Source organism: Lepeophtheirus salmonis, chromosome 6, assembly GCF_016086655.4.
Source record: "Lepeophtheirus salmonis chromosome 6, UVic_Lsal_1.4, whole genome shotgun sequence".
Lineage (NCBI taxonomy): Eukaryota > Metazoa > Arthropoda > Copepoda > Siphonostomatoida > Caligidae > Lepeophtheirus > Lepeophtheirus salmonis.
The window spans coordinates 20,433,405-20,459,389 of NC_052136.2; the positions used below are offsets into that span (position 1 = coordinate 20,433,405).

General features: G+C 29.7%; 1 protein-coding gene and 1 long non-coding RNA gene across 6 annotated transcripts in view; one reads left to right on the forward strand and one right to left on the reverse strand.

Moving 5' to 3' along the window:
• LOC121119283 (uncharacterized) lies at positions 1–22,702 on the reverse strand. Of its 3 annotated transcripts, XR_005864724.2 has the most exons (5): positions 22,447–22,694; positions 22,268–22,388; positions 2,456–2,644; positions 311–461; positions 1–231 (listed from the first exon to the last, which is right to left on the reverse strand). It is a non-coding gene; the product is annotated as an uncharacterized lncRNA (long non-coding RNA). The 3 variants fall into 3 exon arrangements; XR_011781001.1 differs by lacking the exon at positions 2,456–2,644; XR_011781000.1 differs by lacking the exons at positions 1–231; positions 311–461; positions 2,456–2,644 and adding an exon at positions 19,719–22,190 and having other exon boundaries at positions 22,447–22,702.
• The window catches only part of LOC121119281 (uncharacterized), a 17,766-nt gene continuing 2,972 nt past the window's right edge, over positions 11,192–25,985 (forward strand). The window contains exons 1-11 of one of the 3 annotated variants that reach the window (XM_071889748.1): positions 11,192–11,323; positions 11,379–11,646; positions 19,811–19,993; positions 20,392–20,679; positions 23,232–23,426; positions 23,493–23,690; positions 23,744–24,233; positions 24,301–24,844; positions 24,907–25,381; positions 25,535–25,633; positions 25,700–25,966. In XM_071889748.1, the coding sequence (XP_071745849.1) occupies positions 11,571–11,646; positions 19,811–19,993; positions 20,392–20,679; positions 23,232–23,426; positions 23,493–23,690; positions 23,744–24,233; positions 24,301–24,844; positions 24,907–25,381; positions 25,535–25,633; positions 25,700–25,966 (2,815 nt within the window). In that variant the 5' untranslated portion in view covers positions 11,192–11,323; positions 11,379–11,570. Of the gene's footprint in view, positions 11,324–11,374; positions 11,647–19,810; positions 19,994–20,391; positions 20,680–23,231; positions 23,427–23,492; positions 23,691–23,743; positions 24,234–24,300; positions 24,845–24,906; positions 25,382–25,534; positions 25,634–25,699; positions 25,967–25,985 lie in introns of those variants that run through there. The other 2 variants (XM_040713915.2, XM_040713916.2) reach the window with 2 other exon arrangements.

Genomic DNA, 25,985 nt, shown 5'->3' on the forward strand with positions numbered 1-25,985 from the left:
ATATATTTTTTTATTTACCTAATAACAACTACATATAAATTAATATAATAATCAGGAACATATATCCTTCTTCCATTGAAATGAACGTCAGTAGGATAATCTTGTTGATAAAATTTTACAATTAATTTACCATTTTCTTTAGTATTGTTAATTCATTAGTGTAATAAGGTGGTCAAAGAATCAATAAGAATGGATGAAAGTATAAATCTAAGTTCGGATTCATCTCCATGCCTGAAAAAGGTTAAAAATAACTTTTATAATATATATGTGTGATGTCTTGAATTGTCCAAGTTCTCATGAATCATCCTACCATTCATTCCCATCAGATCCTTGTTTGAGAAGAAATTGGGCTCAATTCTGTATGAGGAATGATCCATTTAATCTTTATACTTCATTTATATGCAGCATGCATTTGAGTGATGATTCGTTTGAGACATCCACGTTAATATATTAGTTGATTCCTGAAACAAATTATGAAAGAATGTTAAAAACTAAATTCCAGCCAAATGTCGATTCGCGAAAATCTATTAAAAATGAAAAGTACACAAGAACTCTTAGAGCGGAGAAAAAGTAAAAAAGTGAGACTTTGAGTCATTTTTGGAGTCACCGACCGTACCTTCTGTTATTTGCCATAAGGTTCTAAAAAAGCAACTAAAGGACTACGGCTTACCAGAATTACTGATAATAAGATAGACCTTGGGAATAGACTTGAAAAAGCCAAGGAAAATAGTATTAAAAAGAAGGTGTCTATTGAAATTTTGAGCTTTGTGGAAGAAACTCAAGAATCAAAATCTGCTGTAATGAATGCATCAACTGACGGATTAGTGTCTGATATTTTAGATCTAATGCTTCTCAGTTAGTCAAAGATGTCTTTCATGAGAAAGGCCACAGTAATACATAACTTTTAATTATTTTCCATGTCATAATCCTTTTAAGTATGTTTTGATGGAAAGTGTCCAAGTAGTAACTGTTTTCATTTAAAATCTTTAGCAATCTTTTTCTACTTAGATTGATAGAGGATTCTTTGCCATTTTTGGAGAGATATATATTAGAAGACTTGTAAGAGGTTTTATGATCATCTTTGGGATTTTTTTACCATGGATTCCAATCAAGTCATCACCTGAGTCTTTCCTATGCTGATTTGGAGTCCTAATTGGGCCTCAAATTATTTTAAGATATCGAATATTCTATTCATACACCTTATGATTTTTCGTTCATTGCCTGAGCAGGTAATGGAAAGGTCGTCAGCGTATAAGAGAGCCTTCAGAACCCTGTCCTCATCAATTGTAATGCCTTTAACATTTTTATTTTCCTAGATCTGATCCACATAATGCATTTATTGCCATAATAAACAAGGATAGTGAAATTAGGTCCCTTTTTTACAACACCTTGAGATATTCACAATTTCTATTAAAAACCTCTCCCAAGAACGATATCTTCCTTTTGATTGACGTATCCGATATATATGCGAATCTGCTATTCTCTAAAACTAGTTCCTTCCATTCCATTCTTTCTAAAACTTTTTCCGTCAATTCCCAATTAATTACTTCATTTTCCCCCAGAATGGGCTTTTATCATTAGTTATTCGTATAATTTTGCATGGTCCGTTGCCTTTCTCTCCCTCTTAATGTAGTACCCATTATTTCAAGGAACGTTTGTTCCAGTATTTTATTCCTTATAGAATCCTTAGCAAAAATTCGTCTGAACCATGTAAAAAGCATCATTTTCCAAAAAAATTTCAATTTTAATAAACCAAGCCCACCTAACTTATGGGGGAAATTAATAAGAGTACAAGATATCCTTCTGCTACAGTATGAGGGCACTTTCAAAATCCCCTACGATTTTCCCATATTCAACCATTATTTCTCTCATTATTGTCAAGTTACCTGCACCCCATTTTATATAGTTACTTCAATTGGCTTTTGAGCAACTCTCAAGTTATCCAACCTCTATCGTGAAGAATACATTATCTTGTCGTTATAAACTCCCCTTTACATTTTCAAACTTTATTTGTCCTATCTTTCCAATCCAAAAGTATTTTATCCCACGTTGGTTTTGCCCTTATTGTTTTTTTTATTATTCCATTAGATTTGGTAATTTTTGAATATGTCATTTTAAATTTCATTGTTTCCCTTTTTGTCTCTTTTTGACAGGTCCTCCTCCACATCTACGTAATTCAAATCCTAATTTTCCTTTTTTTTAAACTTCGCTGACTCCTCCTCTAACACATGTAATTTGGCCCTCAAATCTTCCCGGATATATTTTCCCATACTGTGAGGGATCCATCCTCAGAACAGAAACTTTATTCACCTTAGAGATTTTTTTAAATGTCACTTAGTTAACTATTTCAGGGAGATTTTTTTTTATAACGGCATAGAAAAAAGATAAAAACCTTCCACGTCAAAGAACTTTAAATTCTTTAAACATATGACATATTTTCAAACTAGTTCTTTACCTATTTTTGATTATTATTGAAGGTAGGTATATTACAAAAGAGGGAGTGCTCTAATCTTTTTTTCTTCTCCGCGTAATACGTGCTTGAACAGCTGATCGATAAGAAGTTTTGTGATGCATAAAACGCCATAAATTGACGTTTTGGCCAAAAAGTGACTCTTCTAATGAATAGAGAATTTTCTTTTTAAGCCTAAGGAAGATGGAAAAATTTTATATTCATTAGTAGAAAAATATAAAAATTGATGGACAAAATCAGTTTTTATGAGATAAAGTAATTTGTAGCCGCTAATGAAAAAAAAAGATGTAATAAACTATAGATTTGCATGATAGTTTGGGACAAAAAAGCATAACTTCCAGTTGACAACAAAAAATTTTAAAAACACTTAAGGGAAAAGGGATTTGGGGAAAAAATAATAATAAATTGATTGACGCAATCAGTTTGTATGAGATGAATAAATTTATCATCATTAATAAATAATAAAGCTATATCTTTATCTTCAAATTGGCTTCGACGTTTTGGGTCAAAAATGACTCTTCTAATTAAAACATAATTTATTTTATCTAAAAAACCTGGAACATTTTTCTATTTTTATTGGGAAAAGTTTAATAATCGATAGATAAAATCAGTTTTTATGAAATGAAGAAATTTGTTGGCGCCAATAAATTATGAGAGGAGTGTCATATTTGTGTTATACTCATTCATTTCCAGTCACTGAACCTCGTACAATTCACATCTAGGAAAGTGTAGGTTACATGATTCAAAATAATACCCTCCTAAATGTAGAAGGTCATAATTTGATTAAAATAATAATTAATAAACTCCGTGCGTCATATTTAATACGCCAGTCTTAAGAAACCCGTTCTTAGTACGTGCAATTCAAGGAGAAGACGTATTCAATTTTCGACCACGGATCTCCAGATTTCTCAGTGAATAGCAATAGATTTTAATAATTGAGGTATTTATGAAAAGATACACTCCATGCACAACTTTCCAAACTCCTTTTTTTAGACTTAGTCACATACCTATTGAATGAATTATAATCATTATTTGATAAGTTGAATATCAAATATTTGAAAACTCTATTTTTTAAAGTTTCGATAAAGTGTAACATATTTCTTAAATTTAACGTATACTTCAAGATTCAAAGCTACATCACTATACAAGAAAATTTACAACTTCATGAGTCAAAAAGAATTTATTTCGTCATTAATTCTGTGTCTTCAAATTCATATCCGACAACTTTGATATTTTCCAACTCTTTGGTTAATTGGAGGAATATTGGAATACATTTGAAGTAAATTTTACCATTTTATCTATTACATTGGAGTAAATTTATTATTTAAAGGAGAAAATTTAGATAAATTAATATATAAAATGTATTATATAATTATAATGATATCGAACATATAAAAACCAATATGTTTTAAAAAAATTTATAATATTTAATAATTAAAAATATATTAAAATAAATAAATAAATTATTAATATAAAATTATTTAAATTAAATTATTATTTATTATTCAATATATGTAATTAAAATTTATAAAAATTTAAAAATGTATAAAAATAAAAGTACCTTTAAATAAGGTTTAGCAAATGAGCTAAAGTACTCCCTATCTGATTAAATCATCTTATTTTTTTTTTTCAAGATGTTGTCATTTATTTTTAACTATTTCAGAGAGAGCGTCTAAGTATTGAGTGAGTAGCTACGTGTGAGTTTTCACTGGAGGGCGGGTTCTTGACGAGCTACTCGAAATATGAGAGGTATTTTAGCGAGGATACATGGGTTGCTGTCAATGAGAGTAAGTCTAAATCTTTTCTGAGGGAGTTCTTATTTGAATTTTCATACATTGCATCCTGAAAAAAGTCAATCAAGCAAAGACGGCTCGAGACAGTTATCGCTTTTCAGTTCAGAAGATATGTTCTTTATTACATCAAAGAGCCAACTCGATGAGGGATAGTTAGAGATAAATTCAAAGCGGATCCGGGTCGAAAATAATTTTTTTTTTGGCATCTACAATAAGAGATTATAGTTACTTTTGAAATCAATGGAATTGGTAAAAAAATATCACTTTATTATAATTTATAATTCAGCGTCTATGTGATCAAAAGAATTGTGTAGATACAACCTAATTAGAAACAATGTTCCTAAATTGAAATACAGAAATATGGATTAATCTTGAAAGTGTTGTTCAGTAAGTATAGTAAGTTCATACTACAGAATGAAGTGTTATGTAATTATTTGATTTATGTAATTAGATATTTTAAATTTTATTCCTAATAATTATTTATTATTAAAAATCCAGAAATATTGATTACTCTTAGTATGAGCACTCGTTAAATTATGTTTCATGTACAAAACTTCAATTATATTGTTTTTAAATAAGTCAGTCACCCAATAAATAATATCCCTACGTAGACGACAGGTCACAAATTTTATTGAAGCATGTTTTGAGACATCCGGGTTTACTTAATTTTCTTTGCCATAGAATTTATTGGAATTTTCTAATTATACAGACCCAATTCCACATCCTTATTTCTTTTAAAATGAGATCAAGATATTGATTCATAAAATATAAGTAAACATGCTTATTTCTTATTCCTGATATAGGTCATGAATTAGTTAAAATATAAAATATACATGGACACGCTTTTAAAAATTTTCTTTTTTAATGAAATTGTTCCCCAAACTTTTTTATATTCCATTGATGAATCCGTTAGTTACTGTTAGATTGACATTTTTTGGAAATTTGGCATTTAATATAAAAGCCATCCGAGTATAAAAAAAGTAATTGAGCTTCAGATAATGAATATACTAAAAATGAATGATAGAGGGACAGTTAATTGGCGAATATTTTTTCTTCTATAATATAATTCTATAATGTTTTTTTAAATTTAAGAAACAATGATTTGATACCAAATATCATTAGCCAAAATAAAATATAATATATTAGAAGGAACTATGGAAAAAACAATTTGAAATAGATTTATTCATTCCAAAAAAAAAAAGAAAAAGTAAAAAGAATTTTTTAAAAAGGACATGAAAAATATATTTACGAGTTATTTACACATAAATTAGTTTAAATTTTATACTAAAACAATATACATTTTTTATTTTCCATTGATTTGAAAATTGATCTGTTATAAACTTCAGATCGATTCAAGCTATATGCAATACACGTGCAGGCAGTGCCTCCATAATTATAATTATTTTTTGAATAAGAAGCAACTCTTTTAAAGGAATACATAACTAATATTTATGACAAATTATGTTTTAAAAATAAATGTGTTATTTTTGTTATAAATATATATATATATATATAATATGTTATAAAAACGTATGAATGGAAAAAATGTTAAATAACAAGTACATCGTTTTAATAAGTACATATGTTATTAACTAGGTATTTATTTTATTAATAACCCTCTGTACATTTATAGAATGTAATTGAAATAGGAAGAATTGCATCCAAATGGCTACGCGTGGATTAATATTAAAACTATGTAAAATAGGCATGAGAGAATACTTATGGGATACGGATTGTAATGAATAGGGGTGTGTCGATGCAGACGTCTCATCCAAAGAGCTGTTCTCTCATAGAACAAAACTTTACTCAATGATAACATCTTAGATATATGCTAGTGATCTTGACTATAAACATCCAATGTTTATAAGAATAATAAATTCCTTAATTTAACACTAATTAAGATTATTCATGTGCCATAGTAAGGGTTGTATCTTTTCCCTGTACAATGTACATATGCTTGAATCTTAAGATTCATGCCTCATTTACTTATTTTAAACTAGGTGTCATGGATTTAAATACTTATCACTCATCTCATCTCCCTAAAAAAATCAATCAAATTGGTTTTCCAATCCTAATAACTGAGATCATTATCCTCAAAATATAAAAGGTACAACATTTACAAAAACTAGAAATCAATTTCGTAAGGACAGCAAAATAATATTCAAATTTACCTATGATCCATGGGCGATTTTCGTAGGTATATGTTATAATATATAGAACTTGCCTACATACAAATATAAGAGGGTTCATTTAGAATTTAGATAATGTAGATATGACCAGTACATGAGATGCTCGCTTGATATATATTTTAGTGATATTTACCTAAGTAAAATACTGGCATTCACATCTGCAATTTATCAGCATTTTTAAATACTCGATACATCACTAATACAATACTAATACTTGACATAAATCTTTAAAACAAATGCAGATAACTGATACGAAGGGAAAATTGAAACTGTAACAGCAGTCAATGAATAAAAAAGAACTGAAGGGTAACAAAATATAATTTGAACAAATTATTGGTGATAAATAGAGTTATGTTTCGATATGGAAATGTTTGATTGACCTGATACCATTATAAATGTTGTTTGATTGAAATTATTCGGTATTTTAAAGAAGTTCAACATGGACCTGTAACATTAAGCATTTGGTATATATCGGTCTCACAAAAAAATTCCTTCTAGAGTTTGTAATGCCCCAGTTCCAATACTCCGTATCATTTTTTACATAATAATTCCGTATCGTATATATCTGGACTTCCATATCATTTTACTCTGATCTGTTGACAGCTATTTGAAGTGATAGTTTGTACCTAATATCGGTCCCTTTTCTTCCGAGTTTGTGAAAAGAGTTTATTTTTTGTTTTCTTTAAAGGAGGAAAAAAGAGACAATCCTCTAGCTGATACCTTGATAGAGCTCTCAAAACTAAATCAATGCATATGATTACTTCCTTAAATGATAACTTTGAATAAGTAAGTTTTATTTCTATAAACTGCATAAACTGTGAATGTTTTGGGCCAAAATTAACGACAGAATACCTCAGGCTGTTGCCACAACTCTTCTCTTAGAGCTCTACAGTGAGCATGCTACAAAATATTGGTCCTAAATGACGTCATTTATATTCCCCTTCTTTTTTATATTTGATGTATCGCGAGTCAACCTGGCTTGTGGAGTAACTCGATGAGTTTTACTAAATCAAAACAATATAATAAAACTCTAAAAAAAACTTGTAATCCATAACTACTTTTTTATTATTGGAGTTTTTGAGAGATTAAACTAATAGAGACATTAAGAGCACAATTTGATTGATAAAATGCAATATTTATAGATTTGATAGGGACTTAATTTCATTTTGGTCCTTACCGTATATCCGTACCATTTTTTTAGATGGTTCCATATCCGTATCATATTTAGGTTCCGTATAGATACGGACGCCCACTTTTGATGCGGTATCGCCAAGCTCTGGAGTTTACACATTGTGAGCATCGGTATAATGACGTCATATATGTAGAACTCATACCTATGCCTGGGTAATATAGAATATCGATCCATAGAGTGAGATCGAAAAAATCATTCCATGATTTGATAATGATTAAATTTGGGTCCACAGTCAGAGACTGCGGTCTTGACCAAAATATCCGTCAAAATCACTTAAAATCAAATCGAAGAAAAGCATGAACACTAATAAATAGTACTGTTTGCTATTGTTTGAGCCTCTAACTTGTCAACATCAAAAATTATTACTTGCGAATGAGCAGCTTCGGGACTAGTGTTGGGGTTCGGTCCGGAAATCCTAGACTGGTTTGAGATCGTTACAAAAAGGTCTCATATAAAATTCGGTATAGATCGGTCCAAAGGAAAAGTTCGGTCTAGATCGGTCCAAAGGATAAATTTGGTCTAGTTTGGTCCCCAAAAAAATGCTCTAGACCAATTTTACAGATTAATTGTTTATAACATGACATCATATGTTTTTTCAAGTACAATGACATTATAAAAAAGCTTAAACAGAGATAGCTCGGATTAATTTTGATCCCGCCGTCTTTTATATGTATACAGTATTTGTTCTAGAACTTATCGTGTACTTTTGAGATTTTTTTGAAAAAAATGAATGAAAGTTGATCCAGAAAAAGAAAATTGGTCTCTCGTAATATATGAGACCAAAAAAAATCGGTCAATTAAGTGAGACAGAATCAAAATCGGTCCACTGTCTGAGGCCGTGGTCTGGATCGAAAAATCGGTCCAAATTGGTCTAGAAAAATCACTTAAGACAGAACCGAAAAAAAAAAATTGACTGCTGGACCGAGTCTCAGCACTATTCAGGACTCTATATTTTTTATCTTTATGTTCAACACTCATTACATATAATTTACATTCATGTATGAAATGATATATGCACAGTATAGATAAATATATACATGTGTACGCACTCAAAAAATATTGTTGTCATGTTTGTATGAAATGAAATGCTAGAAAATGTCATTCATAGTTTACTATAAAGAGTTTGAGGCATAAAATATTTTATTATTTTATAATTTGTCATATCCTCTCATTCAAATCTTTGATATTACGTCATTATATTAGTACCTACTCTTGTACCTAATGGTGATTTGATAATAATATGTAAGAAAACTCATTTTAAAACTACATTGTAATTAGTATAGTTGTTTTATTACAGTTTTTAGGATGATATATTCTTTTCTATTTTACAATACAAAATTAAATAAAACTGATTTTTTTTAAGAAACACATTTGTTGAATGTGTGTGTGTTGTTTTTTTTTTTGTAAAAAGAACATGGAAATATCTGCTGTACCTTCATTTTACAATAACGTGTTTCAAAACAAACATTCCTTCGATTGATTTCTAAGTTGGATAACTGGTAAGGAAACCCATTTGTAACTAATAACTCCTGGTAGTTGTAGGTAGTATGTACCCATAGATTTAGCAACCCTTTACTTTTACCTCTGCCAACAAAGTTGAACGGAGGTTATGTTTTTGTTCCTGTTTGTTTCTTATGTTCGTTGTTCACAAGGATTACAGCAAAAAGTTGCAGATCAATTTTAATCAAACTTGGCACGAAAATTATATATGGTATAGATGACATTAAATTATTGTGGGATGGGGGAGGGAGGGTCAATGTTAAGCTAACACAAAACGTAAAAAATACATAATCGACCATAACTTTGGAACAAATAGAGATACATAACACAATTTTAATTTAAGCAGAGGGTTTCTCTCCTCTATAGAGTGTCCATTCTAGTCTCTTTTTTTTTTTTGGTCTTTTGAGTTATGTCAATTGCTTTTGAATGTACCAATGCGTTCTTTTACAAACATGGAAATTTACCCACAATTATAATCTTTGGTGTATCTCTCAATCTTTCCATCGAAAAGAGAAAAAAACTCCCTAAAGGATATGGTAGTTAGCCAATTCTTCCCACCTATCTTCAATTAATTGTAAATAATTGTTCAGACCATAACAACAGCTAATTGGTTTATAATCCATCAATGTTCATAACACTAAAGGTGAAAGTATTCGAAGATTAATGGCTTTGTTATTAAATTAGTCTTTTTTTCTTTCTTTTTTAATTGTTGATCTGCCGTTTATTGCATTCTGGTTTGTGATTGAAACAATAATTTATTGGACTTGAATAAAATTTTAATCTGAAAATATTTATACTATTACACTTTTTTAAAAAGCGAACCCAGAAGAGAGTTAATCAGTTATTATTATTTTATTTTTTTGAGAAAGAGGAACGGTTGAGAGATACCGTGAAGATCTCATCGTACTAGTAAAAAAGAATAAAAAACTCCCATCACTTGAAGGAAGTGATGTTTTTTGTTATTTACCTAGAAATTTAGGCCTTTTGTGTTTTCTTCAGGGCATTTAAGTTTTGAAATATATTTAGTATGATATTTTTACGTGACTTCATTATTATTATAACGCAATAAAACAAAGCTCCTAGTTTATAAATAAGTATTTACAAATAAAAATAATACATACCTACAGACAAAAATATTTAATGACATCTGATAAAAATATTAAACACTGTTTGTCACTGGTGACTCTCAATTGAAGAATGGGGATTGTAAATTAGCCATATTTGATGATAAAGTACACAAGAGTCTCGTGCAATTCCCTTGATATTCAATCATTTTTACCCAATCTTACGCTCTCACACATCACGTTTTATTTCTTGTACATTTTTTGAAACATAGTAAACTATTAATTTTCCCTGATTGGTTGGACCAAAAAATCTAATAATTTATAGTACACTATCAAGAAAGTGAAAGTGCAAGAAATTATAGCCACAATGTTTAAAATTGGAGCCACTTGTTCCGTGAAAGAGTTGATTACGTCACTTAAAAAGATTTAAAAAGGTCAAAAATGATAGAAACCCCCATAGATATTCCGAAAATTGGGTGTCAAACATAAAATTTGATAGAAAAATATAATTTCTGAAAAAAATGTCGAAAAAAAAGTCCTAGTGACACATAAGAGCCCTACCTCTTTCTGGCATATGGTTCAAAGATCCACTTAATATAACTGGTATATTTAGAGATAGTTCAATTATTATTATTATAGTAAGTAACTATATATATTTTATGTAGATAATTATTTTATTTTTTTGACTTTAATGAAGGTCATCATGCAACATAATTGTAACTTGTGAACGTTCATTAAAATGAATAGACGTAGTTAATAGTATATAACTTATATAAAATACGACTACAATAATAATTATTCGTTGATTTTCGGGTGTATTCATGGAGCAAGCCAGCCAAATTTTTTTGTCCCTTATAGCATAGTACTTTTTTTTTAAATTGTATGTACGTACGCATAGGATGAAAGTCTATGATTTTATGGCCCTACTTGGACATAGGGTTTTGTTGTTTGTTTTTATATACACAGTGTATCATCATCACACTTGTAACAATGAACATAGAACATGAATTTCCTTGTACTTATTATGGTCCAATGTGTAAAGTAGAAATAATAAAAAGAGAAACAAAAACAACCAACCAACCGGCCTGGTAAAAGTGAGTGAAAAGGAGGAGAAGGTAGGTGTAACTGGTAGTACCAAGGAATGTACCATCAATAATATTCACTCTATAGCAGATATATTTAGCGAGTGGAGGCTGTGTGTTATTATTTTCAATATGAGTCGTTCCACATCTCATCATTGCAAAACGTAAAAAATAAAATAATAACGAGCACAAAACGAGTTAATGTGAAAGATTCCGTTCGATCAAAAACAATGCAAGTCTTTTGAATCGTGAATATTTATTATTACTACAATAATTGATTATGGATTCCATACTTTGTTGCGTATTTTCTGTGCTCTTGTGTCTATGTTATGTCTCGAGTTCAAGGTTCCAAAGAGGTAAGACGATTTATTCATTATCTATAAGAGCTGTAATCACAGATTTGTTCATTGGGCCCTGATTTGAGTGAGTAAGGATGGCTCACTCCTTATATGCCCAATAAATACTAATACGGAACATATTATTGGAGCCCTGGCCTCTTTGTTTTCCCAAGACGATTACGGCATTGCCTATGTACAATGCGTTGACAATTGAATTTTTAGATGTTTGGCCGAAAGCTCAATTGTTATATGACCTTTTGCTCTATGAGCTTATTCAACATCGTTAACCTGTCAGTATATATCTCTTGTACAAGTTACAATTTCTGTACAATTTAAACGTTTCATAATACCTTATTCAATTGGAAAATCATTCATTTTAATAACGAACTATTATTTGATGATGTCATTTTATTTTCATCAATTAAAATTACTTAGTTATGATATATTTACGAGACTCTTTATATAAATGTGGTAAAAAATACTTATAATAAATTTCGTCAAAATAGTCAAAAATGACATCTTTAATTGTATCAATCATCTATGTAATACTCAATTGTTACATTATCCACATCCCAATTGCTTTAAATTTTAATTTAGAGCTACTCATCTCATTAATAGTTGCAATTTGTAGACGGTATATTTACAGAACAAAGTGTTGGAGTAGTTAGTTTCAATATAAATGTTGAATGCACCGACTAAGTCATAAAATATATGATTGAGAAATATTTTATACTGAGATAATTTAAAGTTCATAGTCATCAGGTGTAAGAATTACATTTCACCATCTTTTTAATAGGTTTAAGTAGCACCAACAATTTAGAAATGAACAACTGTCTTAAATACACGAAACATTGACATAAATAATTTTACAAGTCAGTCATCAAACAAGACACAATAAAGGATCTTAAAACAAAGATATATCAACCTTGACATGTGTAGCTTTATATGTATAGTCAAATAATAATATTATTAAAAAGAAAGTAGAAAGTGGTCATGTCTGTCAATTCAAATTTGCAAGATATTTATCAATTTCTAATAAAAGTACCTTTTGCACAAAGCAAATATAAAATATGTAAAAAGAGAGAAAATAATTTTCAAATGATTATTCTCCATGTACGATTGTGATTTATCTCTGCAAAAAAAAAAAAAAAGGATCTCACAATTGGGCATCGTACATAATTAAATATACAATAACATTTCTCAATTTATTTATAGTTACTGAGAATATTTCAGAGTCCATTGTTTAATGTATATTGTAAACACATAAATATAATTGTATATTCTAAGCACTTTCTGTATGTAAAAAATGAAATGGTAACCCTAACGACTTTAAGAATGTTTGCTAAAAGAACAACATGGCCGTCATTGGATTTGCTACTAGCAGCTATGAGACGAATGGAATAAATACAAGTCCCACACCGTATCAAGCAAGGACATAGGAAGTAATTATTCAAATGTTGATCCTCAATTCTTATTTGAGTCTAAAAAGGACTTATACTTATAATCATACCCGTGACTACGGCGGGACTCTACACCCTCCCCCTGAATAAAATCTTGTTTTTAAATTTGTCTAAAAAGCAAATGATTAAAAAAAAAAAAGAATATATGTTGTCAAAATGGGATATATTAAAAATATTATGGTTGTAAATTTGTTTAAATGTCGTTTTTGAAACCTTCTGTCAGAATCGTCAAAGTTTTGTTTTTGACAATGAAAAAACAGGATTGAGATTGCCAACTACAAGCATTTTTTGACACGAGTTCATTCTAAGAATTTACAACTATATACATACAAACAAGGAAATGAGGCGAACCAATGTGAATATTAGTTCAATTAATAAATACATTATTTTTAACTAAATAATGTAAGATGCATCTCTTTTTCGTAAAATAAAAATGCCAAAAGAGCACCTCATCCGTCAAAGTAATTGGAGCCTGGTATAATACATAAAACATCTGTTTTAAGTAGCTCCTCTGATTTTATTTTAAAAATACATATACAACGTATCAAATAATGTTATCAATCAAGAGTCCGAATCAATATTACATACATACATAGTGTGGATATTGTTAAAATTAGATTATTTTTTTACACAGTTCCAAAGAGGATTATATTACTTCACTAATATAACTTTTGATGTAACAAACAAATGTTTGTAACATCAAAAGTGGATATTTTGTTATTCAATATATCAATTATTTAATTTGTCAACAGTTATTGTCTCTATATATATCTACATCGATTACAATTAGCAATTGGTACAACGTAGTAAGCATGAATGCTTCATCCAACTGCTACGTAGTAATTATCTCTTTTTATTAGTATCTAGGTAAATGTGCCTGTTTTAATGTATCTGGGTATTATTGCAAAAAGTTTCTCATACGACGGTGTAAATCATTTTAAATTAGACATTTAGATAGTTTAATAATAATTTATATAATATAATTCTGTTTCTTACAAAAGGGGGCTAAAAAATGTTTCAAGCTTCACATTTGCATTAAGAAATAAAGCTATATTTTCAAAGTACTTTTGTTTTTGTGGGCAGATATCTTTTTAAGGTAAATTATTTTTAAGAAATAAGCTCTTTTCTGTTTTAGTTTCTTCTGTAGATATTCCAAAAACTTTGGGGATTCCCTTTTTCAATCAAAGCAGTAAACAATGGGACTATGAAATATGAGCAGGAACACCCCAGTTTGGCCCTGGATATTCCACTAATAATTTAAAACGGGATTTCCCCTTCTCTTTATGTATGCATATATATATTTATATTTTGCTGTTCCACATTCGAAAAACTGATAAAAATAATGTCTCCTAATTTATGTATACAATCATAACACATATCTGTTGAGCATGTAACAACTATAAGTCATAACTCTCGTATTAAATGAGCCAACTAAAATCATGATTCATACGAAGAAAGAAACACATTATGTAAAACAATTATATTCATACATACCTATTTACTATTTATCCCAATAGTATTAAAATTTTGAGTGTATTTTTGTATCAGCTGTTGATCTCTCTTCTCGACTAGATATTAGTGATGGGAATTCTTGCTCTTTTTAGAAAATTGGCTCTTATGGCTCCTAAACGGCTCTTCATAGTTTTTTGTTAGGTGTTAGGGTGAGGGGGATTTCAATATTTGTAGAAATTTTTTCAAAAATTCAAATTTTTGCTCTGCTGCAATATTTTTACTCAGTGACCTTATTTTAAAGAAAAATAAATCCTTCAAAAAACATTTTCCTTAAATTTTGCTCATCAAAGTTTTTCATCCTAACGAATTTTTTTTAATAAAAAGTAAAAAATCTATCATTTAATGAGCCGGCCTCTGACTAATGGGAACTAGATCCGGTTGGTAACTTCAAAGAGCCGGCTCATAGAGTTATTAATTGCGCGAACGACACATCATTACTAGCTATTAGTGTTTGGAAATTCAATTCACCAATTCAAATTATTTCTTGCTAATTTGTAAATATACCAATTATTAATTAGGTAATAGTCCAACAGTATGGGAAATTGTGACGCAATTGGCCAGTCATATACTTTCAAATCTCTTTTTGTAATGAAAAGTTGAGAGATGTAATGAAAATATCATTGTTGTACATAGGTAATTGTCGAAATGAGGCATTGTAACATAAAACTAATCTGGAGAAGTTATTTTAAAAATGGGGATATATATATTAGTGAAATAAAATGTCTAGTTTAACTTTATGTTATATCAAATTTTACGATTGATTTTTATCGATATGGCAAATAGTATGTTATCTTAGAAATTGTATACAAATACAAGAAAAACAGAATTATCTCTCGTAGTAAAAATCGGCAAAAAGTAATGATCCAATCAGTAAGGTAATTAGTTGAAATAAATAATGAATTCATTTTTGGTAAAGTAGTTTTACCTCTGTAATTCAAATTTTGCCCTTTATTTTCAACACTTTAAGTCAAAAATATGATTGTTTTATAGAGGGAAAAATTTAAATAGTTCTTGTTTTCATATTTTTTTCCATGGATTTGTAGTACTACACATATTCATAGATTGATAAAAATCATATCACCATATATAAGTGTAGTTTCATTGTGAGTTCTGCTCGGGCAAAAAGTCCCGATGGTGCCCTTGTCAAGATTTTTTTTTTTTTATTAACTTTTTTTAAATTATTAGTTGGATTCAAAATAGTAAGAACTAAGGGTTCTGAAAGTTTCCGACCAAAACAGATTTTAACTCAAACGACTGTTACATAATAACTGTGCGTGAAACTTTGGTGAGTCACTGTCGATAGATGTGACTAACTATTAGTTACGAGTGGTGCCATCTTCACGCTGAGGTCTGAAAACTTTTCAGACCACCCTCGTCTATAGGTAGACGATACTCTCTTAAAGTTATCCTAGTATAGGCCGAGTATCCCACTCTTAGTTATTCATTATATTTAGCTAAAAATTGAGTCTGCTTTGTGATAGTGGAGATACAATGGATAAGGTTGAGTGAATAGATATGAAATTTAATATTAAAAGACCTCAAAATTGAATAATAAAGTTTTAATGATTAAATAATAACACTTTCTTTACAAAGAAACTTCTACTCCAGTTCATATCTGATTTTTTTTTTGTACTTCATATTTATTATTTTCTTGCCATTATAGTTGTGCAACGGTTGTTTTTTGCTTATTTTATGACTGAGTCCCGTCTTTTTATGTTGTTTTGCGTCTGAGTAGATGCAAAAAGATACCATTTAGACATTTTATAAATGCTAACATGTCAATAAAAGGGACTAAAAAGTCTAACTTTATTCTTTCAGGCTTAATATATATACATATATAATATTTGCAATTGGCTTTTATGAACGAACAAGTTGTAACTTCTAACAGCAAATTCTACAAGTTGCAACGAAAAAATGATAACAATATTTTTTTAAATTTAACTCTATTTGAGATAAGAATCATGCAATCATTGAATATTCACTAGATGACCGATATACATAATTTTTTACTAGTTTAATCAAAATTTCTAAACTATAAGAATGCTGTGGCACATTATATTTATAAAAATCTAATACACAAATTTACTTTACTTATAAATACATAATTACTATGTTATTTAAATAGATCATAAGGAAATGATAGTATTAATTAAATGTTTGTAATTAGAATGAACAATGCTGCAATTAAATAATCCATTTTAAGAAAAAGAAATTGCAACTTGTACAATTTGCTTATACAAGTTGTAACTTGTACAAACGCTGAATAAAAGTCCTCCTGTTTAACCCTTTCTCTGAGTGTCAAAGACTTTATTAAAAGCTTCTACAGACTAAGTGTATATTCCATCATCAAGACATACGATTAATTCTGTATTTTCAAGATAAGTTAAAATAAATAGTGATATTACATTTTTGTAGATGGATATTGTGATCAGAGATCAATCTTTTATTCTTAATAATGAATCACAGGGCTCTAAAGTCTAATACAATTAACGTAAGACTCACGCATTTCCTATCAATCTTTCACTCTTGTACATTATAAATGATAACAGTTTAAAATAGAAGTACATCTTTTAAAATGGAGGCTCACCATCCCAGACCTTAAAACCTATCACAAGTACCGTTCAATGTTTAATTTGAAGAAATTAAATATATTTTTGTTCATGCATATATTTTTCATTTATGAGAACCTCTAGTAGGAAATACAGAACTTTTTTACAAACTAAGAGAATTATTCAAAATTTCAAAACTTAGGATCCCTGCACATTCAAGGGCGTCTATATAATTTTTTTCTAGGTGGGGGGGTGCTTGGTTTTTATAACTTTTTTCCAAAAATCCGTAGCTATTGACAGAAAATTAAATTTTTTGGAAAAAAATTCAAACATTAAATTTTGTGCTCTGTTGCGAATGACGAAGAAAAATTTTAGTAAAAAGAAATAAAAATCTTAAATTGGGAGGGAAGGGGGGCAGCTCCTACAGCCCAATCCCTGGAGACGCCCCTAACATTGCAAATTTATTGAGCAAAACGTTATGGAATATTCAAGGTTCTGTATTTTGAAAAGATGAATAATTAAAAGGAAATTACGACTAATACTTAGGTTTCAATTATTAGGTATATTATTATCTGCATACCTTATATATAATAGAGTTTGTGTATTTGTCTTTTATGGATACTCACATCATTGAGTCTAAGAGGCTTCAACTTTGTAAGGTGCCTCTTTTGAACGTGGTCAGGCTGAGACAGGGTTATCGATTTTTTTTTTTTTTTTTTTTGGGGGGGCAAAATACAAAAATTGTGTTTTTTTAGCTCAAGGAGGCTAGTTAGGGTCTTAAATTATAATCAAATAGTATCAGGCATCTCAAGAAACAACTATCCGTACTAAAAAAATTCTAAATATTTTCTAAATAAAAAAAAAAAAAATATGGACAAAAAAAGAAATAAGCGAAAATTGTACTTTTTTTTAGGTACAAAAAATGATGGAATATTGTATTTGTAGATAAGATTAAGTTTATAGAAATTTTTCTGAAGATTCATTTAAACTTAAATTTGACAAATAAAAACTTATATTTAACGGAAATATCTGTCATTTTCTAAAAAATCATTTAATTTTTACGTAAAACGTTAATTTTCAATTTTTAAGAAGAATGTCCACAAATCCATTTTGTATATCAAAATTTTAAATCTGACAATTATAAATTATAGTTTTTTTAATTTCTGGAGCATTTAATTTCATATTTTCTGCAATATTTGCAAAAATGAACTCGATATCGAGGGTTATTTTTTCTACAACATTGTTCTACATAACTTTTTTTTTTGCAAGTGCATAAAATATCTTTATAATGCCGATAAATGTTTTTTTCCATTTTTTTTCAAAATTAGTGCTAACAGTTTTTTTTTAAATTTTCTTTAAGAATTTCGATTTTACAATTTTTGACAAGATTAAAAGATTGACATTTTATCTATAAAATTTTTCTTACATATATGTAGATATGTTATTTGAAGTTTATAACAGTTCTTTTTTTTTTAAATTTATAATGATACACTTCATATAATATACAGGCTCTTTATTAATATAATGCAATATAGGATACCTTAAAGTTCTACCTCACTGAAGGGGACTAAACATTAAGAAAAATGCATTGACTGTTGTCAATAGGATTTTCCACTGCCTCATTGGTCCGAGTAACTCCAGGTAACTCTTTGCTAGTTATTATATTTTGTGTAAAAACATATTACATAGAATATAAGGTCCATAAATCAGAATTATTTCTACAAATATATACTTATACGTAATTGTTGTAATTAATTACAGTAATTGGCACAGAGTCACATTTTTAATAGTATAAAACTGGATACTAATCATCTAATTTAATTTCTGATGAAGCATAATAATATAATATAATAGTTTAAACTATTTAAATATTTATATCCTGTTTGTTTCTATAATCTTCTTTCATGACCTGAACCAATAATTAATCCATCGAAAAATGTTTTTAATATTTTAAAATCTTTCATGGAAGAATTGATGAGATTTGATTAGTTTATTCCAGGAATACTCTGCTAATTGAACACGTGGTTTTTTTAACCAAGTGGGAGCAATTTTTTAGAGTAGAATAGTTATGAAATGAAAAAGGAAATCGAATTAAAACAATCCTGTAATGAATGTTTTAAGGAATTTTGGTTGCTTTATTTATTTTATAACATGAAAATTATAATTAATAAAAAAAAAATTTTAACACCTTAAGATGTATGAGGCCTTAATTAACTAAGTCATATCTTAAAAAAGGGAAGTCCAAATCTAACAAATTTATTAAATCATTTATTTACAAACGAATTAGAATTATTAGTAAAATCTGTTTGACAAAACATTGTATCTTTGGAAATCCTGCAATACTGATTTTTAATGCATGGATAATACATTAATAGATAGTTGTTGTTTTTTGCATTATAGAGGCCTTCTTAGAGGTTTCACTTATAAACTTCAGAGCGATTAGATTAAATTTCGTTTATACTTTTTTTTAAACTCTTCAATTTTATTGAATATCTACATTTATCAACAATTATGCCTCAAAAGATGGATTCCCTTTTCGTTTATTGTACAATATGTGCCGTCAGTAAAATATATTTTAAAAAAAATGTTTTATTGGCGAATTAATTATTATAATAGTTTAAAAATATGGAATAAATTATGTCATAAAATATATTCATTTAGAGTCCTTAGTCAGAGAAGAGATTGAAAAATGCCCAGAGTTTTGTCCTTTTGTATGGAATCCAGTCTGTGGATCCGATCATACTACCTACGACAATGCTTGCCGTCTTCAAGCTACCGCATGTCTTGATTCCAAAGAATTGAGGGTTGAGTACGAAGGAGTTTGTCATGATAGATTTCCAAATGGTAAGTTGAAGTATATGTAAATAAATGATTTTAAGACTAAACGTGTATTTAAAAAAAAATTATACTTATTTGTATGTAAGGATTTAAGAAAGAAAACTTTGTGCATATACTAAGTTGAGGGAAGATTCTAAATGTATTTTAGCATGAGTTTTTTTAACTAGTTTGTATACATATACAAAATAAAATCATGTACATATATTTAAGAGATTTAAACTGTTTGTATTTTTATTTTTTTCAAAGAATGAAAAATTTGTGGACCCATTTTTCTAATTTAAGAAAAGAAAAAAGAATACTTATTTTTCATCAAGACAAACTTAAATTCCTCCATTTTCTTCGTTAAAAAAATCATATTTTTAACAAAATATGTATATTTGAATATTTTGGTTTTATTATTTTAGAAGCAAGTTGTCTTTTATGGAAGCACTGTAAAAATACTTCTGATTCTGGAAAGATTTGTGGCTCAAACGGAATAGTTTATGTTAATACATGCTATATGATGCAAGAGTCGTGCAGAGAAAATGTGACAATATTTCAAATTCCATGCTCAAAAATCGACCCTCATTATAAGGATGTCCTTGTTCCTTCACGCTCTCCTCCTCATAGTAGTCTCGTTTCTTCTTATCTAAATGTTTTACCAACATCTAGTGGGCAGCAAAGGCATCCAAAACAGCAAGAAAGTTTAAAGGGTAAGATAAGAAGACACAAGGGTTCCGTTATGTCTAAGCTATAAGCCAAACGATGATCATGTGATCAATTTTTGACAAATTTAGTTGGCTATGACTTAGAGTGTGCCAGTGTTCTCATAATAAGGTATTTTTTATCTTTGACAAAATATTCTATCCATCCATGTGTCCGATAGTAAAACTGAACAAATGGTTTCTACTTTTTTTGAATATTTATATAATAACGAAAGATATCTCATTCAATGACAGTGGGAGTATTCAAATGAGGATATCTAAAAAAAAATATAAATAAGATATTTCATGAGTATTCCAAAAATTGATACGTTTAAAGGTATCGAACATACATTAAAGTTCACCTTGTCATAACTACTAAAAGTACGATGTCCATACCTTTGATTTTTGCCAAAACTATTTCCTACACTGATAAACTTAGAATAAAAGATTTAAAATTACCCAATAGTAAATATTCCCATAAAAAACGTAGACAGTATCTTATAAAGAACACACTCTAAATCACTTTTTTTCCATGTGGGGCTATTTTGATATACTTGAAGTTTGTACATCAAAGGAAATAATGTAAAAAAATCTTGTTCTAAATTGCATTGATCATTTTTCAATGCACAGAGCTTGTAAATAAATGGTTTTTGTTTGTTTTTCTAATTATGTTTGTATCTTCATTTCTTAAATTAATTATTGGAATTTAAAAGAAATCAAATTTAAATCTATTTACATGACTTTAACTATTTGAATAAAATCAAGTTTTTATGTTTGATTGTCGGAGGAGAAGTCATTTTTTGACAAGGAAGGTATGTAACCATTGTTCATCACATTATATTAGATTAAGTAAAAAGTTCTTTGCGTTTTTGTATTTAAAAAAACACACAAGTATGCTTAAAGGTTAAGCGTACTTTAAAAATGTTCATTTACAGTTTTGTGTTTGGTGAAGTCAGTTCTGTGTTACAGCGTTCCAAAATGGAAGTAAAAAAAGATAAAATTCGATACATTCTTCAGTATCACACCGACCAAGGGGAAAAGGCAGAACAGGTGGCCAAAAATATTTGTGCTGTTTATGGACCCAGTACAGTATCGAATGCAAGGTAAAAGTGATGGTTCCAACGATTCCATTTTGGTGAAAAATGTCGATAAAATAAAAGGAAATCGTCGAGTTGGACCGGCATGTGAGCACTTATTCAATTGCCCAGGAACTGAAGATTAGCCAAAAAAAACCCGTTTAGAATCATTTACATAAGGCTAGTTTTACGAAGAAGCTCGATCTATGGGTATCACACGAATTGACGCAAAATAACCTTTTGGATCGAATTTATGTTTTCGACTGTTTGCTGAAATGTATCGAAATCGATTCATTTTTGAAACGTATAGTGACTGGCAATGAAAAATAGGTAACATACGAGAACAAAAGTTGAAAAAGATGGGGGTGAAAACACAGTGAATGGGCTCATACGATTGCTAAGCTGGATTAACGGCTAAGAAGGTGATGCTATGTTTTAGGAGGACTGAAAAGAAATCATCCACTGTGAGCAACTCCCACGGGCAGAACACTCAATTTGGAATAATACTGTAAGCAACTCACCATATTGAACCAGGCGATCGACCAGAAATCCCCAGGATTGGCCAATACCATGGGTTTTGTATTCCATCAAGACAACACCAGGCTACACACATATTTGACCACACGCCAGATACTCCAAGACCTGAAACCAAGCGACCTAAATAATGTTTATTTTATTTTTTTCAAGCTGTTATTATTACTCTTTCATTCTAGAGGGAGAACATCTCATCTCAGTATTGAGTAACTACGTAGATAATACTGAGGATTTGTTGGGGAGTTATCTTCTATATAATTAAAGCAAAGAGTGTCTGTGGAGTATACTGCTAGTATACTATATAGTCGATAAATATAATATTATTCGTATGCTTCCCCCAAAAAATAGTATTTTATTTAATACTAGCGATAGGATCCGGCATTGCTCGGAGTTATTAGAGTTATTAGGTGTCGACAACAGACAAACGTATAAACTTTGCTTCATTAATATTAATATGTATTTCTTTTTTTATATCATTCGCGTAGCTTTATTTGCAGAAGCGTCGTTGCTACGTTGTTATTAGTTCTATGATATTAAGCGATCTCTAAAAAACAAGGTCTCTACATTCAAACAAACTTTGATTGATTAATATATATATTTTTTAATTACTTGTCTATTCCATTAAAAATAAAAATAAAAAATACCAGGAAAGCTCTAACCTACTCTTTAGGTATTTATTAATTTGGATTATACCAAATATCAATCTCCCAGTCATATACATTCTTTTTTGGTCACACAATATTTTAGTACTGTGTACTCAAAGGGCACTTTCAATAATCATTTTTATGAGGACAAGGCTGATCCTAGATAGCATTTTATATATAATTATATTAGTGCTCCAATTGGGATCACAGGAGTGTGAAATTGCCTCCTGAAGCATCCAAACTTATCTCTCATGAGAAACTAAGGAGTTACCTATAATATTATCTAATGAAAATAATTCTTTTACAGATACCAATCCCAACAGTGACAATTGTTTGCCAGACTTAACTTGTTCAAGAATATACTACCCTGTTTGTGGGTCTGATGGAAATACATATGAAAACGAGTGCTTACTCCAAGGTTTATCCAGATGTAAACGAAAAAATGCTCTAGTTAAAGCTTTTACTGGGGATTGTGATAAAGAGGATAAAGACATCTCTGAATGTAGGTCAGCTACAAATTTATTGTTCTGTATTTACTTTTGTCTTTTCTTATAATGTTACTATTCAGCGTGTAACAGCTTTAACGCCACACAATGTCCCACAGTATATGATCCAGTTTGTGGGATTGATGGTCGGACCTATACGAATGAGTGTTATATGATGGCTACTTCATGTACTGAAAATGAGCTCATAATAAAGAGACATGATGGGGTTTGTAAAAATAATTCGAATTTACGTAAATTGAGACTAGCGAGTATTATAAAAGGTGAGTCAATGTTCCTCAAAGTTTTGTTCCATTACATAATTTATATTCCTTAGAATGCCCTTTTGCATGTAATTTGATTTATCAGCCTGTTTGTGGCTCAGATGGTCAAACATATGCAAATAAGTGTCAGTTTGAATCAAAAAATTGTCTTACTTCAACTAAAACCCTCAGCATTGTTTCTCAAGGACCATGTGACGATCCAATCTACGAATTTGAGCCATCCATTGCAGAAGAAGATCCTATTTTGGAATGTCCAAAGTTTTGTACATTTGAATTCATTCCTGTATGCGGATCTGATGGAGTAACTTATAGCAATAAGTGCCATCTTCAATCTCAGTCCTGTAAAAGTGGGAATAATATTGAAATGGATCATCCTGGTCAATGTGATGATCCATTTGAAGCTGTAATTACTGAAGAAGAAGAGGAAGAAGAAAATGATGATAAATGTCCCGTATTTTGTTCATTTACACACGAGGAGGTTTGTGGCACAGACGGAACGACATATAGGAATCTATGCCATTTAAAATACCAGTCCTGTCAATAGTAAGCCCTACATAACCATTTAACCCTACATGCAAATATATATTTTAATCTTATGTCATCTTCACAGTCCAGAGGATAATATTAAAAAAGCTTCAAATGGACCTTGTAACTCGAAAGACAAATTGACAGATGATAGTAATGTATGTCCTGTAAAGTGTCCTAATGACTATAGCCCCATCTGTGGTAGTAACGGGCTTACATATGTGAACGAATGTCAATTAAAGCTTGCAAACTGTAACAACCAGAACGATTCCAAAATAAAAATTTCCTATTATGGATCATGTCTTGACAAATGTCCGGAGTTTTGTGCAACCAAATATGAGCCCGTGTGTGGCTCAGATGGTATAACCTATGTAAATGACTGCCATTTGTTGGCAGGCAATTGTAGACATGATAACAAATATATATTTTTATTGGATTTGGGGGAATGTAGTCCCAAGGCACGAATTATTAGCGATACATATGAGGAACGAAGTATTCGACCTAATGACAACTCTCTTTTACAAAATACTTGCAACACGGGAGAGGTATGTGGTTCAGATGGAAAAACATACTCAAGTGTTTGTGAAATTATAGAGGCAAATAGGAACTTAAGCGTAAAAATATATAAGGTAATTTTAATCCCTATCCATGGATAAGATAGGTTATATATATAGTTAATTCTGTGAAATAGGTCTATGGCGGTAAATGCACTTGCCCTCAAGTATGTTCCTTCAATGATGAACCCGTTTGTGGGAGTGATGGGATTATATATCCAAATCTTTGTGAATTTCAAATAAAAATGTGCTCCTTATTCGAAGATAATAAGCTAGGTTCCGAACAGCTTTTCCTGAAGATAAAAGGAAGACAATGCAAAGATCATTTGAAGGAAGATAGCAATGAGATCAACGTAATAAAAGATTGCATGAAGGATATGCCTGAGTTTTGCTCTACGGATTATGATCCTGTCTGTGGATCCAATGGGAAATCATATGCCAATGTATGTCAAATGAAAAAACAAGGATGTCTAACTAGGAACCCAAATGTGACGGTATATCATTTTGGACTCTGCTATTGCCAAAGACGTGATAATTATTGTAATGTTGCAAATGACAAACCATTTTGTGGAGTAGGAGCAAATAACACCTACGAAAGTTTATGTGACCTAGGTAATTACGTATTTTTGTGTTGTAATACACTTATTGCATATCTTTAGGTATTATAACTCATTAATCAATTTTCAACCATTTTGATTTACATACATTTATATCAATACATAAAATCAATCATTAAGTTAGAATATATGTATGAATATTTAATAGAGTTCCAAATTTGTGAAAACATGGCTACCAGCTCCTCACCATCAACATTCCCTATTTTTGAGTCATTGGATGAGTCTTGCTTATTACCAAACAGCCATGGTAAGAAATAGTATTTGTTTTTTTGTTATAGTTTTGCAATAATTTGTCCATGATATACCGTTGTAGACCTTAAATACTGTGACATTATGAAATGTGAATCTTGGCCTCTCTTTCCCATCTGCACCTCAAATGGAAAGTCTTTTGCAAATGAGTGCTATTTCAAAAAATATAAGTGCTATCAGTTGATGGAAAATGAGGATCGAATGAAAGTAATTTCAAACGAAGATTTTGCAAATACTGATGACATCAAACGTGTGAAAAATGGAGTTTGTGATGTGAATGATCCTTACACTATTCTACTCAAGGATGATTATTACAACGATGAAGAGAGCTGTAGGTTTTCAAATTATCT